The sequence below is a fragment of the Haemaphysalis longicornis genome, unplaced genomic scaffold (assembly GCF_048455015.1).
Source record: "Haemaphysalis longicornis isolate Haplotype H1 unplaced genomic scaffold, Haemaphysalis longicornis Haplotype H1 scaffold_8, whole genome shotgun sequence".
NCBI classification, from domain to species: Eukaryota; Metazoa; Arthropoda; class Arachnida; order Ixodida; family Ixodidae; genus Haemaphysalis; species Haemaphysalis longicornis.
The window spans coordinates 130,915,271-130,932,578 of record NW_027526445.1 but is presented as its reverse complement, the minus strand read 5'-3'; the positions used below and the strand labels follow the sequence as shown (position 1 = coordinate 130,932,578).

Here is a 17,308-nt window from a genome sequence, read left to right as displayed (position 1 = left end):
TTTCAATAAACGTAGAAAAGAAAAATTTAAATTGACTTCAATAATGGTGTGCTTGAGTTTTGGTGGAAAACGCAGTAAAATATGCAACAGGGCTTCAAGAACAGTAAAACTATACATGGCATGCATGTGAGTCCTCTTGGCCCCATTAGCAGCTCTTTTCGAATTCTTCTCTAGGATAATTTTCTTAGGTACGCCTGAAGACAGTTGCGAAGTAAGCAAGCTTTTCTTTGTTTTGTCATGAATTTCCAAAATGCTTCACGAGAAGGCTGCTCATATCTTCTTATTCACCTTAATGAATTGGTTCGTACTCTCAGAAGGGCGAAGACGGGGGAGGGGATTTGCCAGGGCTTGTAAGCGCCGGCTCTTTACTCTTTAGTTTTACTAAAATGATAAACATGGCAGTAAAGAATAAAGATAACCAGAGCACTTCATATGGTAGGGTGAACGAAATGAAATCACTGTTTAACATCTGTTTCATCTCGTTCACTTATCGCGTTCACTTCGTCGTTGACATCTGGGGACAGAACTTTCGCTGATCTCTTAATTTCCATCTGAATTCGCAATAAGCCAGCTCCAAAGAGCAAAAAATAAGTTTCCGAAAACATCCACGAAATGGTCCGAATAGCCAAGCCAAAAGCAAACGCCCATTGGGCAAATGGATTTGGCGCATTTTGATCCGTGAATCCGCAGGATTTGGCTCATTTTCGATACGAGCTAGCTACGATCTGCGTACAAGTTTTCAGGGCGTCATCTCAACTATTTTCTTGCCACCCCTTTCTTAGGGAAAAGTTGCCGAGTTTTTCTTGTCACTGCAGTTTTATCCGAATTAGTTTCGTTTTCTGGATCTGCCTCATTTCGGAAAAAAAATGCCTGATATGTTCTAAGCTGTATTTGCCGCTGATATTTTTCAGATGATGTATGTGTGTTCACACCAATTTGTCTCCGAAGTTATCTCGCCTTCAAAATTTTGCGTCAGTGCTCCTTTAAAGTGCTCTTTTGTGATCGCCAAGCTATTGAGCATCAATGAAAGCAATAAAAACAGAACATAAAATTTTGGTGTCATTACTCCTCTAAAGAAACAATAAATAATTCACAAGCGACACTGCACAACTTTCACCCAAGTGAAGACCATCGCTTGGAACACGTTAGACATGGCTAATCTCCCTGAACCATGTAGCACCCTTTCGCGCTTCCCGCCTGCCTTTCTGGAGAGTATAACCTCGAGCATAACTGCGAGAATATAACTTCGAGGCAGTTTAAACAAAAACGCAAAGTGTTCTCCTACCCCCTACGTCGTTCCCACAAGAAATAAACTCAGCGCTTGAGTAACATGTGATTGTCCAGGGGCGGTATTCCCGTGTTTTGTCCCTTTTGTGTCCCTTTCAAAAGTGTCCCTTTTGAGCGAGCCCTGATTGGCTAAAAGCGAACACCCGGATGTGAAGCCATGCAAGCACGGCGGAGCTACGAGCCGTGGCTACTCGGAGCAGACGATTTGGAGCAGACGATTTTTCGTCGCCTTATTGTTGGTTCGCTCGCGGGACAAAAAACACATAAAAGATACTCTGATACGGTTTCACTTCTTTAAAATGCGTTTGCAAGAACAGTTACGGTATTTGAATCAAAGGCCCACTGCTTAACCGGAAGTACGTCACGATGAAAGGGACGCAAAAGGGACGTTTTCAAAGGGGACAGTTACGAGAATACCGCCCCAGATCTCCAACTTACCTTGACGGCGACGATAGCTGCCTTATGAGCACGAAAATCTTGAAGCTTGTTCTGCTGGCCTGTGAAAATGATGAAGCAAATATTGTGCTTGAGTTTAAGCACCAGCATCGCATTCACCTCTTAAAAGGGGCCATGAAGTCAAAAAATACGTTTGTTTCATTAAAAAGAATGCTTTGTCCCTGTAGGAATGATACTAATTTTGTCGCAAACTTCAAACAAATAATAGAGATATTGGGTAAAACAGGTGTACCAGTGCCGACTCACCGGTCACTTGCCAGCCTTATCTCTATGAGGTCACAGAATTTTATTTGTGGAATTGGAAGGCGCCGACCAAGGCCAACGCCAAGAAACACGACTGGGAAATTGTAGTGGGGCTGTAGTTCTGATTTATGATATCATCTGAACGTTAACCTGCAGTTAACGCAGCGAACAAAATGTTTTAGGTCGGGCTCCCAATATGTTACCCCTGCCCGCATTCATCACTGTAATAGCACAAAATTTAAAAAGTTTTGACATTCTTTGCATTGTTTCGGTTAAATAAATGTCTTTCGTGACCAGAATGGACCTGAGTGAGCTACGAAATGCTGTTTATTTTAAACTGAACGGAGTTGCGTTTCGCCTTCATGGCCCCTTTAAACACCAGTGTGATGTTATTTTCGTGTAAGGAATTTGCAAATATGCTGTGAGCGTCGCACTATATCCACCGAAATTCCGCCCCCAGTGCTTGGGCTTCGACACACTAGTCCAACCAGTAGCTATGATGCAGCACCGGGCATGCTTGTCGTTTAATTGCCGTCGGGCATGACCGTGTCACTTCACGGGACGAGGACAAAAATTACACATGAATGCTTCCTTCGAACTTGACCGTCTTTAAACCACGAATATGCGATACAGTTCCCTATACACCGCTGCTTGTCAACTGCATCACACTCGGTACATTTACGCAATTGAGGGACATTTCCATAAGTGAACGTGATGTCATTTCTGCCGCAATATCATCGATGGCATTGCTTCTGGCTGCGATGTCACATTAGCCTTTGAGAAATTAATGCAGCTTGATTTTTGTTGTCTATTATTATCAATCAGTGAAAGCTGCCTCCTGGAAACTGTACATAACTTCCGATTTAAGCGTTAATCAAACATCGCAGCTTCTTCCATCTAGCGTAAATGCATTGCGGCCACTTCGGGTGTAAACTTCTTCCGTTGCTCAGTTTCGCCTACATCTCTGCGAAGGAAACGTACCCCAAATTTGCTTGCCGCAATTACATTTTAGCACAAGAAGTCCTGCTCTACACTAGAGTTGCTCAGATAACAAAATTTGCAAGCTTACTACCCACTTCAACAAGAAAAATTGTACTTGTAGATGCTTTTTCCACTACTGCTTCTCAGGAAAACCTGTTGTGTGAACCTGTTGAATTGGGAATCGCAGAACAGTGTATAACAAGTGCACCTTCAAGTATTATCTTTCCGTACCACGTCAACACATCGTTATGTTTACACGCTTATGTTTAGAGGCGATCAAAATACTTCCCAGCCACGAGCCTCAGGCTATCCCGAACACTTTCATAGACGTCAGATCTTTGACCTAACGGGATCTACTCGAAACGTGTGGACTGAAATTCCCCAGTGAAGTGTTTATGGTTAAGGTATCGTGCTACTTGAAAAAGTATTGAATATGACAGCTGTTTTACTACTGTGGATTTCGCACAAGTGGGACGAACATGCTCACAAACGAAAAAAGAAAAATAGAACTCACTGATGTTGGCAGTGGCAGTGGAGTCCTCCATTCTCGACCGCTTACTGTAATAAAACATGTGCAGCAGTTTCGCTTGGAGCCTCACAACACGGTATTTCAATATCGAAGAAATTGCAGTGCTACATATTTGGTACTGCCTTTTCGTTCACGCTCGAAATAAAAAATAATCATCAGGCGAACATAACAGACACACATCTTCAGCTATGTTTAGTGAACGTACTCATAGGGTCGCCAAATGCTTAATGACCTTGTTTGAACTAAAAATCTCACCCTTCACAGTTTTTTCAGCTTTAGTTCGGCACAACGTGGTTCCTTTTTTTAAATAGCTAAAGCTGGTATTTTTCACCTTTGTTCCCCTTCCGTTTTTCAACAATAAAAAATAATATATCATGTCAAAAATTTGCAGAGGGTCTTGCTACAGAGATTACAAAGCAAGGGAGGCGCTGACACCTTGGAGCAAGTGTGGAAAATATCAATGGAATTACTCAGCGTGGCGACATAGATGGCACGATCATGTAGCCGGCTGTGCTCCTAGTTTCTGAATTTTGTAGCCAGTTAACTCTCTCCTCCTCTCCACACAAACACACACAAGTATATATTGTAAGCACTGTAGTTCACCGCGGAACAATATTTCACTTATTTTAATCTTATGTGTAATCACCATCAGCTGTCATCCTTTTCAGTAACGCTTCATCTTCTTCACCTGTACATGATCATTATCATCCCTGAGACTGGTTCGGCTTCGCTGCTCGTTGACCAAATAAATGACGTCTGTTTTCCCTGCTCTATCAGCGAGCGACGTCACCTTGAAGGCCTATTACAATATATATATATATATCGATTTCGATTTCGATGAGTTTTGCAACGGCCCAGAAGAAACGTTCAGATAAAAGATAAGAACAACTTTCCAGTTAACTTGTTTATTATAAATTAGCCCAACAGTTTCGGAAGTGGAACATCCTTCCTCAGGGCCAATGCCACAATGAACACAGAACCCTTATGTGTTCACTGTGGGATTGTCCCTGAGGAAGGAAGTTCTACTTCCGAAACTGTTCGACTAATTTATAATTAATAAACAAGTTAACCGCAAAAGTTGTTCTTATCTTTTATTATATATATATATATATATATATATATATATATATATATATATCAGAATAGGAAATGACGGGCTCGTTGAATTGAGACAGAAATGAGTGTCGGCAGTCAAGAAAAACTTGGAAAGCAAAGGGGAGAATGTGGTAGGTCATTGAAACAGATAAAGGAATTTGGAAAGACTGAAACAAAGACGAGAAAAAATGCCCGCCGGGTGGAATCCGAACCTACGACCTCCAGAATACTGGTCTGGAGCGATATCCCCTACATTAAACGGGGCTATTTTCCTCTTCACTTTCTGGGGTATTTATGTTGAGGTATTTTTTGTTTCCTGTGCTTGGGGGTGGTAGCCAGCGCCACTCGGACTATTCGGGGTGAAAGGGACCTTCTTTTTAACCCCCGGGCAGTGACTTGACTGTCTACTGCATGTCGAGAGCGGTCGACCAGCCTTGAACCCTCTTAAACTCCCTATGGCACCAAGACTGCCAGAACAGAGGCCCTCGCTATGCATGTAGTGAATCAGAAAGGGAAATGAGGGGCTCGTTGAATTAAGACAGAAATAAGGGTTGGCAGTCAAGAAATCCTTCGAAAGCAAAGGGGAGAATGTGGTAGGTCATTGAAACAGATAAAGAATTTGGAAAGACAGAAAGAAAGTGACGAAAAAATGGAGGTTCAGAGGCCGTCAACTAGCGCCGCCCCTCGACAACCGCGGGAGATGCGGAGCGTCTTGCGTTATCTCAGCGGCTCGCCACCTGAAACGTGGTCTTTGAACCTCCCTAAATATAAGCCCCGCTGAAGTCAGGAGGAAATCCGCCACAGGGATAGCGCGGTTGGTGGCGCACCGCACGCGTTATGCGAAGGTTCTGGGTTCGATTCCTGCTACCGATCACGGCGGATTTTTTCTCGACTTTGATTTCGTAATTCCTGTATCATACAAAAATGACATTCACCTCATTCGGCACTATAAAGCACAGTCAAGTAGCCGAATAGCACTGGCAATAAGGACTACATCTTTGACGTCTGATCCCCGCCCCCGCTAGTATGAAACCTACGGGGTGCGCAGAACACTCCTAATTGCTGAATTTCCAATAAAGCAAGAAACACTGGATCAGCATTGTTATTAGCCCGCAGCACGTCTTCCTTCTCGATTCTGTTCAGATTCTCGACTATCATCGCCAAGTCGAGCGTATGACATTGGTTGTCATGATAGTTAAGACCTATGGCTATTATATACAGACAAATATACATATGTGTATATATACTATTTCTACTAATTTCCACCAATATGTCCTTAACACGCGATGCTTCGTTCACGAACTCTGCTTTCTTCTTGTCCCTCAACGTTACACCGATCATCTTCCGTTCGATTGCTCGCTGAGTCTTCCTTAATTTAAGTTTAAATCCTTTTAGCGAGCCTCCAAGTTTTTGCCCCGTAGGTGATTACCGGTAAGATGCAGCTGTCATACACTTTCTTCTTCAGAGACAATGGTAAACTTCCATTCATTATCTGAAAATGCCTGCAGAAGGCATTCCACCCCATTCCTTTCCTTCTAATTATTTCCGCCTCATGGTCGGGAACCGGGCTCGTTACTTGGCCTAAGTAGATATATTCGCTTACTACTTCCACTGCCTCGCCACCTATCTCAAACCGCTGTGCCCTCCCGAGGATAATGATCCTTACTTTAGTTTACAGCATATTAATTTTCATGCGCACGGTTCTACTCTGTTTGTCCAGTGCGGTAATCATGCTTGCAATTCGTCCCCCGAGTTACTTAGCAAGGCGCCATCAGTAAATCTGACGTTATTGAGGTATTCTCCATTAACCCTTACGCCCCCTTTTTCCCAATCAAATGTTCTGAATACCTTTTGTAAACATACTGAGAAGAACTATATATATATATATATATATATATATATATATATATATATATATATATATATATATATATATATATATATATATATATATATATATATATATATATATATATATATATATATATATATATATATATATATATATATATATATATAGCGAATTAGAAATGGGAAATGAGGGGCTCACTGAATAAAGACAGAGTAAGTGTTGGCAGTCAAGAAAACCTCGGAAAGCAAAGGGGGCAATGCCTTAGGTCATAGAAAGAGATGAAGAATTTTTGGAGTCAGAAAGAAAGTGGTGGAAAAATGCCCGCCGGGTGGTCATTTTTTCACCACTTTCTTTCTTGACTGCCAACCCTTATTCTGTCTTTATTCAGTGAGCCCCTCATTTCCCATTTCTGATTCGCTACTTGCATAGCGAGGGCCTCTGTTCTGGCAGTCTTGGTGCCAAAGGTAGCTTAAGAGGGTTCAACGCTGGTCGACCACTCTCGACATGTCGTAGACACTCGAGTCACGGCCCGGGGATTAAAAAGAAGGTCCCCTTCACCCCCAGTAGTCCGAGTGGCGCTGGATACCACCCCCAAGTGCAGCAAACAAAAATATCCTAACATACATACCCGGGAAAGTGGTGGGGAAATAGCCCCGCCGGTAGCGTAGTGGTTATCGCACCAGACCTGTATTCTGGAGGTCGTGGGTTCGGATCCCACCCGGCGGGCATTTATTACCACTGTCTTTCAGACTCAAAAAGTTCTTCATCTCTTTCTATGGCCTAACGCTATGCCCCCTTGCTTTCCGAGGTTTTCTTGACTGCCAATTCTTATTCTCTCTCTCTCTCTCTCTCTCTCTCTCTCTCTATATATATATATATATATATATATATATATATATATATATATATATATATATATATATATATATATATATATATATATATATATATATATATATATATATATATATATATATATATATATATACGCCTCGAGCGCGGCCTGTAGGGGCGCCACTGAAATCCCCCTAGAGGCCCGTTTCGAAAGCAGTCGCGGGAGTCTCCGTCCAGCTCCCCACTGCCGCCGCGGCTTTTGCGACATGTTCACGACTGAGATTTAGCGTTTGCGGGCGTTGGAAATCCCTGGTTATGTGGAGCAGACACTCTGTTCGCAAATGGGGTGTGTTTACGAGAGTGCACATGTTTCTGGCGCGACCTTAGTGGTATATTCGGTCAGGTGTGTGTCACAGGCCAGCGTCGCGGAACCGGCGTATGCATGAACCTGATTGTAGTTACACTGCCCTGAATTTACTAGCACTGTCTCCGTAACCACCGGTTCCTCAGATGTTCATGCTACGGGTGTAAATCAGTTTTATGCGCTTACATATTCAGCGGAACGCTCATACCTGACAGCACGCCAGTTACGTTTGCCAATAATATACCTCAGATATTGATCACCACCATTTACAATCCAGTGTGTGTTAATTTCGGGAATATTCAACGTAAGTAGGATGGATAATGCAGAATTATACTCGGTGATCAGCACACGACAAAGAGTCGCCTTGTCGTGAGGTGAGCGCCAGCAAACATTCATCCGCAACATATATCCTCTGCAAGCAGCGCGCAGATGGGCTTAGAATATAATCGGCATCCGCGACTAAACTCTTCTTCGAAATATCGTCACATGGCACAGGGAGCCTGAAGAATAAAGCACAAACTGAAATCAGAGGGCCTTATTTAATACCACACTCTTCTAACGGCACCTTTCGTCGCTTGTGGACTGCCTACCCTATATACTTCCAAAAATGCGACCGCCGAACGATCAGCTGTTCGTTGAAGTCGAAAAATAAAACGACAGTGAAGGCGAGATTTATGGGTGTGTGATTACTAAAATGTTCAATGCTTGATTCCGCTCTGCATTTGTACACAGCGTCCCCCTCCCCTACCCCCCCACCTATGTCTCGCGAAATAGCAGTGCATTTCGCATATAGTACGTTGGTGTGGTGAACCCTACCTGGCTTAAGTTTCGACGAACGTCTTTAGCATGTCAGAAGCTGCACTGTATTTTTTTTTTCATTTCCGTTAGAGCTATTATGTTTCTTCCGCACTTGCACAGCATGTATTTTTCCGTGGTTTCATATTAGATTGCCTTGGTTCTTGCTATAAGGCGTGTGTGGGCACATATTTAACCAATATACTTAACATTTTCGCATGGTTTATATTCTTATAAAAGGCATAAGCTATTGTCCGGGATTGGCTAATCACATCCCCGAAACACATTTTTCTGCGACGTATATATTCGAAACGAAGCCGCATTCGTTGTCCACACTGCAAAATGAAGCCAACCTCTCACTGTGCCAGTATCAGGTCTAAACGAGGCGACAGTACAATTTATTTGTGCCTGACGTATTTGGAGGTGACAGGGGTGATATGCTGCTACCGTCGCCGACGCCCGGAAGAGCGGCGACGATGCGCGCAAAACCGCGTCCCCAGGTAGCTCTTGCAGGCGATCGCGTGCTCTACGAAGACGCAGCTGCTTTTTAAGTGACCTAAACGTACTCTTTACTTATAGACGTCACCATAACAAGTTTTTGTAGGGCGCGGAAAGGCAAAAAGAAGCGAAACAGAACCAAAACACTGCACGAGCCCCTGTCAGCCACTCAGCGCACATCCCGTCAACGCCGCGGAGAAGCGGCGACAGGCGGCGCAGCGATCGCGAAGCTCGAGGCGTATAGATAGATAGATATGAACGGGGCAAAAGGTCTAATAACTGTAGGTCTCGTGGTCACCCACTTGAAACTTTCAACTGCACCTGTACAACAAGGCGAAACAGCAGGCCAAAATCAAAACTAAAAATACAGCTTACGACCAGCTGCAGTTAGAAAACTCCTTTAACGTTGCTTAGAAACACGTTTTCGTATTTTAAGAATGTATCGTCAGCAGGAGTTCCCATATACATTTGCTTACCCCCCCCCCCCCATAAAAAAACAACAACCCTTGGACAAGCTTCACCAGTTTCTCTTCACCACTCACAATTTGTGATATCACGCATTGTAGCAGAGAAAGACCTACGTGGTGGTGATTTGGTAGTGGTTTTTACAGTTTCAGCCTTTTCTGAGATAAGAACAACCTTTTGCCATGAGAGACACATTGGCGTTCCCCGTACTGTATTTTCACAACCACTTTTTGCTGTTTATGTCCCTTAACAGACTTGTAGAAAACTTCGAAGCTTCTTCGTAACAAACATCTGGCAATATCAGAACATGCCGCTATTGTACCGGAAAATGTTTCCAACTTGCCACCGACAGTGACGCGATTCGTGAAAAAAGTTTAATGCGGGACAAAAATTATGACAAACCTTCATGGCCTAAGACCTGATCACCAGTTTACAATCAGTGTACTTTGGCTAGAAGCGATAATGCCATCTATACCTTTTGCTAAGCAAAACAAAGCTGTTCATGTTGTGAACAAGAACTTTCCGTTTTTTTCTTCCTTCACGAGCACTTTGAAAGTTATGCTGGCGAAGCATTCCACACAGCAGCATCAAGACAGCAAAATAACCTTTTTTGTGCCAAGGATTAAATTACCCGAAACACGATCAAAAAGTCAACAGCAGGATTAAACGGGAGGGTGAAATGGCGGTTGGCATGTTATAAAAAAAGACAAGACAATAGCCCACAAAGCAGCAGATGATGCAGTAGTACGCACATTTAGCAAGGCCATGGTTTACCGCAAGGAGTTAAAAGTTTTGCGGCCATAATGACTCTAAAATCCCTCCATTTTACCGCAGAACTATGGTAGTCTGGTATTTCAACGTTCACATCTGACTTTCAAACACTGAGCAGTAGGCACTGCTGCAAAGAAGTTTAGCAGCTATGGGGACACGCGGATCGAAGAAACGCGAGTTTTTTAATATGTCGATTTTTGGTTTTCACTTGCGTCATCAACTATCCTTCTCTTACTGGGGAAAAAATAAAAACGAAATACGAAAGACAACTTACTAAAAACGTGTCGGAATGACTCGCGATGACCCACGAAATCTCACAATCAAGCCGAATTTTGACCATCTTTGATGGTTATTGCCGCTGGGCAGTTGGCTGGCCGCCATTTTGGTGACTTGAGAGGTAGAAAAAACATTCTTCTCTCAATCGAGGCGCTCGTCAGCTTCGTATCTCCGCGTAAAAAAATTAAAAAAGTTTCCTCCTGCCTGTTTTGAGACCTCCTACTGGGTATTTAAATCACGTGACGCGAATTCGGGATCGCCATTGGCTGCCGCCACTTGTGAACCGTGTGCATCGTCGCGTTCGCTAGCTTCGCACATAGCATAAGCCTAGAGCTATCTTTTCGATTTTCTTGTCGCAAGTTTATCGTGAACGATGAGAAGAAGAGAGGCTTTTGTCACCGCAAGTCCCACCCGTGCAAGTGAAAGCGCAAGCGGCGCATGATTGCGACGACCACGGCCACGCCAGCACAGCAGCCTCTACCAGGCGGGGCTGATTTTATCAGCGACGATATCGGCTTTGTAAGCGCATCGCATAACAACCTGGCAACCTTCCAAGGCGTAGAGACAGCCAACAATGGAAGCGGTGCAAGCGCGAAGTCAATGCTCTGACTGAAATTGTGTGCGGCGCCGTGTGCGCGACATGCGGGAAGTGCGAACTCGTCGTAGTTGAGGGCGCGAACAAGCGCAACGGCCTCGCATCCGTACTGGAACCCAAATGCAAAAACGGGCCCTACAGGAGTTTCTGTTCACTCGTCGCATCAGGCTGCCGCCATCGGTCGCGGAGGCCGCGACCCGGAACTCTGCAGTGGAAGGTCTCGTGATAGTTTCGCCATCAATGTGAAAGTGGTACTCGTTGCACGCGTGGTTGGCATCCGACACGATAGGCTGTCCAGGTTATGCGGCAGGAGAGTTCTAGCTTTAGGACGTCAATGTGGACATTTCAGACTATACCCCCAACGAGTTTAATGTTTGAGAAAGAATTTCTGACTCTGCCAAAGAGAATGTTTCAATTGAGTTCTTCTCAGTTTGCCGTTTTTGTCCCGTTTTCTGAGTTCGTGCCCAATAGTTTTCCCATTTAGAGTTGTCGTATTGCAATAAAATTGTGCACGGATGTTCATTATAACACGTAGATTGTACAAATGTTGTACATTATGCAATTTGTATCACTGGATATTTCTGACGGCCATAAAACAAAAATTAAGCAAAAAAGGCACACTACCAGACAATTCTTTTCCTGGTGAAAGAAACGGACATAAACATTTTTTTTTTTCAGGTAGACATGTGTACTCTGCAGTTCATAAGTAACCACCTGGGTTATTTTAAAACTTTAGGTAATATTTTTTACTATAAAAATAGTCTGCACACAAAAAAGCTATTTTTCTGCACATCACACTGTGTAAAATTTTATCCGGAATCTCATTGCATATTCGAAATCTCATTGCATATATCAGATTCGAGAATTGCAAATTCGAAATCTCATTGCATATATGAGAAGAGAAGGCGAATCTTTATAAGCTGTTAATATTTAAGCCTCCTAACTTCATTATTTAAAAAAAAAAGTTGTTTAGAACAATTTTCGCCTGAGATAAATGAGGGTACAGATGTTTGGTTTGTTCGCAAAAAACGTTTGCCGTTGAAGTTTTTCCAGGCAGTATTCATAGCAGAGGTGCTTCTGCAACAAAAAATATATAATAGTGCATGCGCGGTTGCGAACAAGCGGCTTCGATGCCAAAACAGACGACTGGGCGAGTTGGTACATTGTCTTGCTTGGTAACAGCGCAAATAAAACAGGACACAAAAGGAAGAAGGAACGGACCCAGCGCTGTGTCCGTTCCTTCTTCCTTTTGTGTCCTGTTTTATTTGCGCTGTTACCAAGCAAGGCTTCGATGCTCTATGAGCCGTCGATTTGCTTTACACGGTGGTTCGATCCTAGACATGCCAAAAATCACCCGAGTAATTTTCAGGCGAATATATTGTGAACAATAATTAGGTGCACAAGCACAGGTGCTTCAGCAGAGCCCATGAAACAGCTCGACTAATATAAAGTGCCAAAGGCAGCTGTGTAAATCGGTAAGGGCTTCCGTTTACTTCCCTAACCTCAGCCGCCTGTATTAGCTGCATGTGATACACCAGTGAAGAAAAAAAGAAAGTGCAAATTGTTAGTGACTTTATCTTTCCTTCCAGAAAAAACAAACACACCTTTTATCGCCAAATGCTTCCCACGAAATCACGAACCCAATTTGCCTTTGCCTTGATTCGTCGGCCCACCGAGTTAGAACTTCTGCTAGTGCTGGCTACGCATTATTTCGAGAGCACTTTGTACGCACGTGGGCGAGCCTGGACTTTCTTCTGCAGTCATTTCCCGCTTTGAAGTGGCCTGCGTTTGCGCGCCGCCGCTCGCTTCTCGAGACACCGTTGGCGTCATCCGCGAAGAGCCAGGTGTCGATAGCTGCTGCAATAAGTGTGCTTCCCCGAGTTTCAAAATTTGGCTGTCTGAGGGCCGGCTTGTAGAAGACGACCCCTGCGATAGAAGACGACGCAGCAAAACTCAGCATGCTATGCAAGCTAGGAACCATTTGCTTTCATCACAAAGCGCGACGCATCCACAACAAGCACAGCTTCGGCCGCGAGACCAGCATACAGGGCTCTGTTGCGGCAGTCGCCGAAGTCATGTCGATTCGATACCCCGTGAGATCAACGTGCACGCCACACGATGTTTTTTTGAAAGATATGAACGAAAACCTCTTCTTTATGGTTTCAGGTTACTGTATTTTGCTTAAACAGCAGGCATTTGTCTTGCGCTCACTAATCGCAAAGTAACAGTGCTCTTTGCGTAGGGCTGCATGCAATTGTTTTTCTTCTCCATCGTAGATAACAAGCCATTGCACAAAGAACGCCTCACAAAAGCTCGTTGTTCGTGAACTCAGGTGTATCGAATTGTTCAACTATACCGCACCGACTGGTTCGACATGACCGGATTTGATTCCTGTCATTGCCGGGACCAATGCATTTGTGACGTGTACAGTGCCTCACTTTCTGTTGTTCCTTTTCGTCCACTGTGGACGGCTTCATTGCAGCGGCGTTGTTTGGGCAATCCTCCGACAAGCCAACCTTCTTGCTGGCAGCAGATGGTCCGTCCGTAGCGCACTCGTATTGGCAGCTGTCCGCCCACTCATCCGTGGGGTTGTTGTCCTGCTCCATGAACTCCGCGGCCTCTGTTGTGGGAACAACCGTTGTCCTCCCCAAAGGAGGCTGCAAAGAAAAAGTCAGGGAAGAGGGGTAAGAGGGCGAAAATCACCCCATATCCTCCATTTCTGGCACAAGAGTCCATTCTCATGTGGCTACAGGCCCACCACTTCCTTTACCGCGATCTACTGGTCCGCTTCCAACACTGCCTCTATTGCTTTCAGCAACTGCTAAACGAGCCTCGAAATTCAGCCCCATTAGCCTAAAATTTCTGTTTCCGGCGGCCGGTAGGAGTGGACACGTGATGGTTAGCTCCGTACTCACTGCGACAACGGCCGATGCCGGCCGTGGTGAACCGTGTTTTTCGTTGCCAAAGGATTATCGTAGCGATGACTCGCGTGGTCGTTCTGCATTGCGATGTCACCGGTCGACCGGAATTGACGACTTCAGACAGCCGTTGGAAGATTCCCAAGTGATAAAGGAAGTTTGTGGCATACGGGCCTGCCAGATGTCCCACGTTTGGCTCGCTAATTTTCGGACGGACGATGCGAAGAAAAAACGGCTGGAAAGCGGGCCGCTCAGAGGGAAATGACGCCCCTGCCTCGTCGTGGACCCAGTAAGGCACGAGCTCCGGGTGAAGCTGCATTGGGTCGCCTTCAACGTCACTAACTACACCATACGCAAGGTATTCTCGGATTACGGCGACGTCAAAAAGGTGGCGAGTGACAGGTGGCGTGTCCAGGACTTTGAGAGCTCCGAGTTGACAACACGGATTGCGCGCCTCATTTTGCACGAGGGTGTCACTCCAGACCGGCTGCCTCACTAGTTCTGCATTTTATACGAATTTGAGACACAAGATATCCCCTGCATTAACTGTAGTATACCGAGAAGCTTTTGAGTTAAGTGAGCTTTCCCACACCATTTTAATATCCAAGACCGAGGACATCGTCAAACTCCGTCAGGTCATATCTTATCGGACTATATAAGCTTAACTAATGTCGAATATGAAATATTACTGAAAATTATAGTTACAGATTACCGAGTGTTATTACCATCGTAGTAGGGCCTTATCAAACATGTGGGATCAAAGGAAGATCTATTGGTACAAACATTCATAAAGCTCGCAGTGTACTTGAGTGTTCCGATGCGATGAGAACAGGCGTAGCAATTGCAAGTCGATCTGGATAAAGCATTTTATCGTGTACCGCATGACGGGCTTATGATGGTATTGGAACATAACATCAGATCTGTCATTCTAGAAGGTGTGCGCATGGCTTACAACAAATTTACGACTAGAATACTTGTAAACAAGGTGTTGGGAAAATGTATAGAGGTGCAAACGTCAGTGAGGCAGGGTTGTCCTCTTTCTCCGCTCGTATTCTGCCTATACATTGAATCATTGTGCTTAAGCATAATACGAAGCAAAACTGTGAGGGTATTTGAACTTCATGCCGCGGAAGTTCGGTTTTTGGCATACGCGGTTATTGCCAGCTTCTTGCCCAGACCATCAAAGCGTAACTGACATCGTAAAAAAAGTGGAATGGTTTTGTTACGTACTGAGCGGGTGTGCCGTACACTGAGATAAGTGCCTGGGTATCGGGCACGGAGAGTGGAACACAGCACGGGCGGTATTTCAGAATATCAAGTGGGTAACGACGCCGGTTAAGTACTTCGGCGGGCTCCTTGAGTATTATTCCACCAGTGATCCTTACTGGCGAAGACAACCAGTGGAGTCACGAGAGAAAACAAAGGTGGAAGGGCACCAATTTATCCATCTTTGTTTGTGGACAGTATGCAACATTTTCATGGTTAGCAAACTGTGATACGTGTTACAAGTACTCCACTGTTCGAAGGCAGATGTTCAAAAGTTGCATAGGATTTCCGGGGTATTCATCTGGAGCTCATCCTGAGAGCCAACGAGCCATACAAATCTCTTCCTACAGGTACGGGATGGGGAGTTAGAGTTAGCTAATTTATTGTGGCGACAGTTGGTGAACCGTTCTTTTTTTTTCCTTGCGAGATGTAAAAGACCCGTTTTTGCGCACCATTCGCCAAGTTAGGTTAGGCAGGGTATTGCCTGAATTTACAGTTACGACATTGTGTTTGCTTGGAGGTATCTGCGGTTACTTCAAAGAAGTTGTTGATCCTTTTCGTTTTCTAGTTGCGCGTTTTTCATCGGAATATTTGAGTGCAGTATCTAGGGAAAAACTGTATGATGATCTTTGTGACACTGCCTTCCAGTTCCCTTGCATAGAACCATTTACTCTGCAGGACCAGGACGTGTTAAAACGGGTTAAAAGAATGCCAGTTGCACTGACGGTTAAAAGGCTGTTCTTTAAACTACATACAACTACTCTCCTTGTCAAGACATGCATGCAAGAAAAGGGTCTTTTATGCCGTTGGGGGAACATTGTTGTTTGTGCGAAAAACCGGAAACGATTGAACATGTTTTCATTTATTGTTGGACGGTGTTTTCTTCTCAGTTGTGCTGAAACGAACGCTGAAAAAAGAAGTTCCAATTGACGCTCACGGTATTCGGTATTTGTCCGTTCAAAGGCAAGATGGTATTCCATTGGATTTATTCATCCTACTGGGCCTGCACACTATATGGAGGTGTCCGATGGCAGTCCGGTACTCCAACATTGAGATACGTGTCCTGTCGGGACTATTTCCAAGAGGCCGTGGTCTCCTTAATTGAAGTTGTAAAGGCACAAGTTGATGTACCAGACTGGCTGTCACAGGTGGAAAAGCTAACACAGATGGAAATATTCGAACCACTAGCGCTATACCTCAAAGTCGGTATAGTAATTTTATCATGTAGTTCAAATTTTTGTGTGTCTACTGCTGGCTGTGTTTGTACCAACTGAACATGTTTGGAAATAAAGAAAAAAGCCCCAGTAGCCTAGGGTGGAGCCCGGAAGAACCCATTCCCGAAACGCCCTTCCCGCTTGACCCGTCCCGTGTGCGGCCGTTCCCGAAACCACCTTCCTGTTTGGGCGCTTCCTGTTTCAGCCCGTTACCAAAACGCCCTTCCCGTTGTAACCCGCTCCCAAAGCGCCCTTCTCATTTGAACCCGCATCGTTCCAACCCATTTGAATTTCTGAAAACGTGCGTTACCGTCTTCGAAACTGTTCCCCAAAATGTGCTTAGAAGCAACGGGTCATGCACTAAAAACTTGTATGCACCAAATTTTCCGGAATCGACCGATATTTCCGGCCGATAAAAGTTTCCGAATGCCTTAGGCCGATACTGCCCTCTTGACACAAAATTTGTAGCGGCGAAAGTGTACTAGAAAGATACCCAATATCTTGAGTAATGCACGCATTGGATTTTTCTGCAGTTGGTGTTCGTACGTGCTGCTGAAATTTGTTTATCAGCCGCGCTTATGCTCATTGTTTGGAGCGTAGCTTTGTCTTCGGGTTCGAGAGATCTATAGATCAAAGATGTCTGTAAGAGAGACTTTAAAAAAGGCAAAACCATGTGCAGAAATCTGAGAATTGGCTACTAATGCCTTTCCTACGTGAGTAGTGGGCAGATATTTTTATTTATTTATCGATACTTTACAGCCTGGTCGGGCTCATGCAGGAGTGAACATAGAAACACATCAGTATTCGTTGTCGTAGTTTAAAAACGACCAACAAAAATAAGTAAAAGACATAAATATGTAATAGACGCA

General features: G+C 44.4%; 3 protein-coding genes across 9 annotated transcripts in view; all 3 read right to left on the bottom strand.

The window, feature by feature from the left end:
• LOC144149214 (uncharacterized) overlaps positions 1-17,308 on the bottom strand; it is a 268,987-nt gene that overhangs the window by 86,115 nt on the left and 165,564 nt on the right. The window lies entirely within an intron of this gene.
• LOC144149209 (uncharacterized) overlaps positions 1-17,308 on the bottom strand; it is a 273,731-nt gene that overhangs the window by 160,302 nt on the left and 96,121 nt on the right. The gene's annotated exons all lie outside the window — the stretch shown is intronic.
• LOC144149212 (uncharacterized) overlaps positions 1-17,308 on the bottom strand; it is a 112,802-nt gene that overhangs the window by 62,427 nt on the left and 33,067 nt on the right. For all 5 annotated transcript variants that reach the window (XR_013318233.1, XM_077680747.1, XM_077680748.1 and 2 more), the window contains exons 4-7: positions 13,480-13,698; positions 12,774-12,967; positions 3,482-3,525; positions 1,726-1,784 (exon numbers count right to left, since the gene is read on the bottom strand). Coding sequence is in view for 4 of the 5 variants with exons in the window: in XM_077680747.1 (XP_077536873.1) it covers positions 1,726-1,784; positions 3,482-3,525; positions 12,774-12,967; positions 13,480-13,698 (516 nt within the window). In the remaining variant the exon portion in view is untranslated. The remainder of the gene's footprint in view (positions 1-1,725; positions 1,785-3,481; positions 3,526-12,773; positions 12,968-13,479; positions 13,699-17,308) is intronic.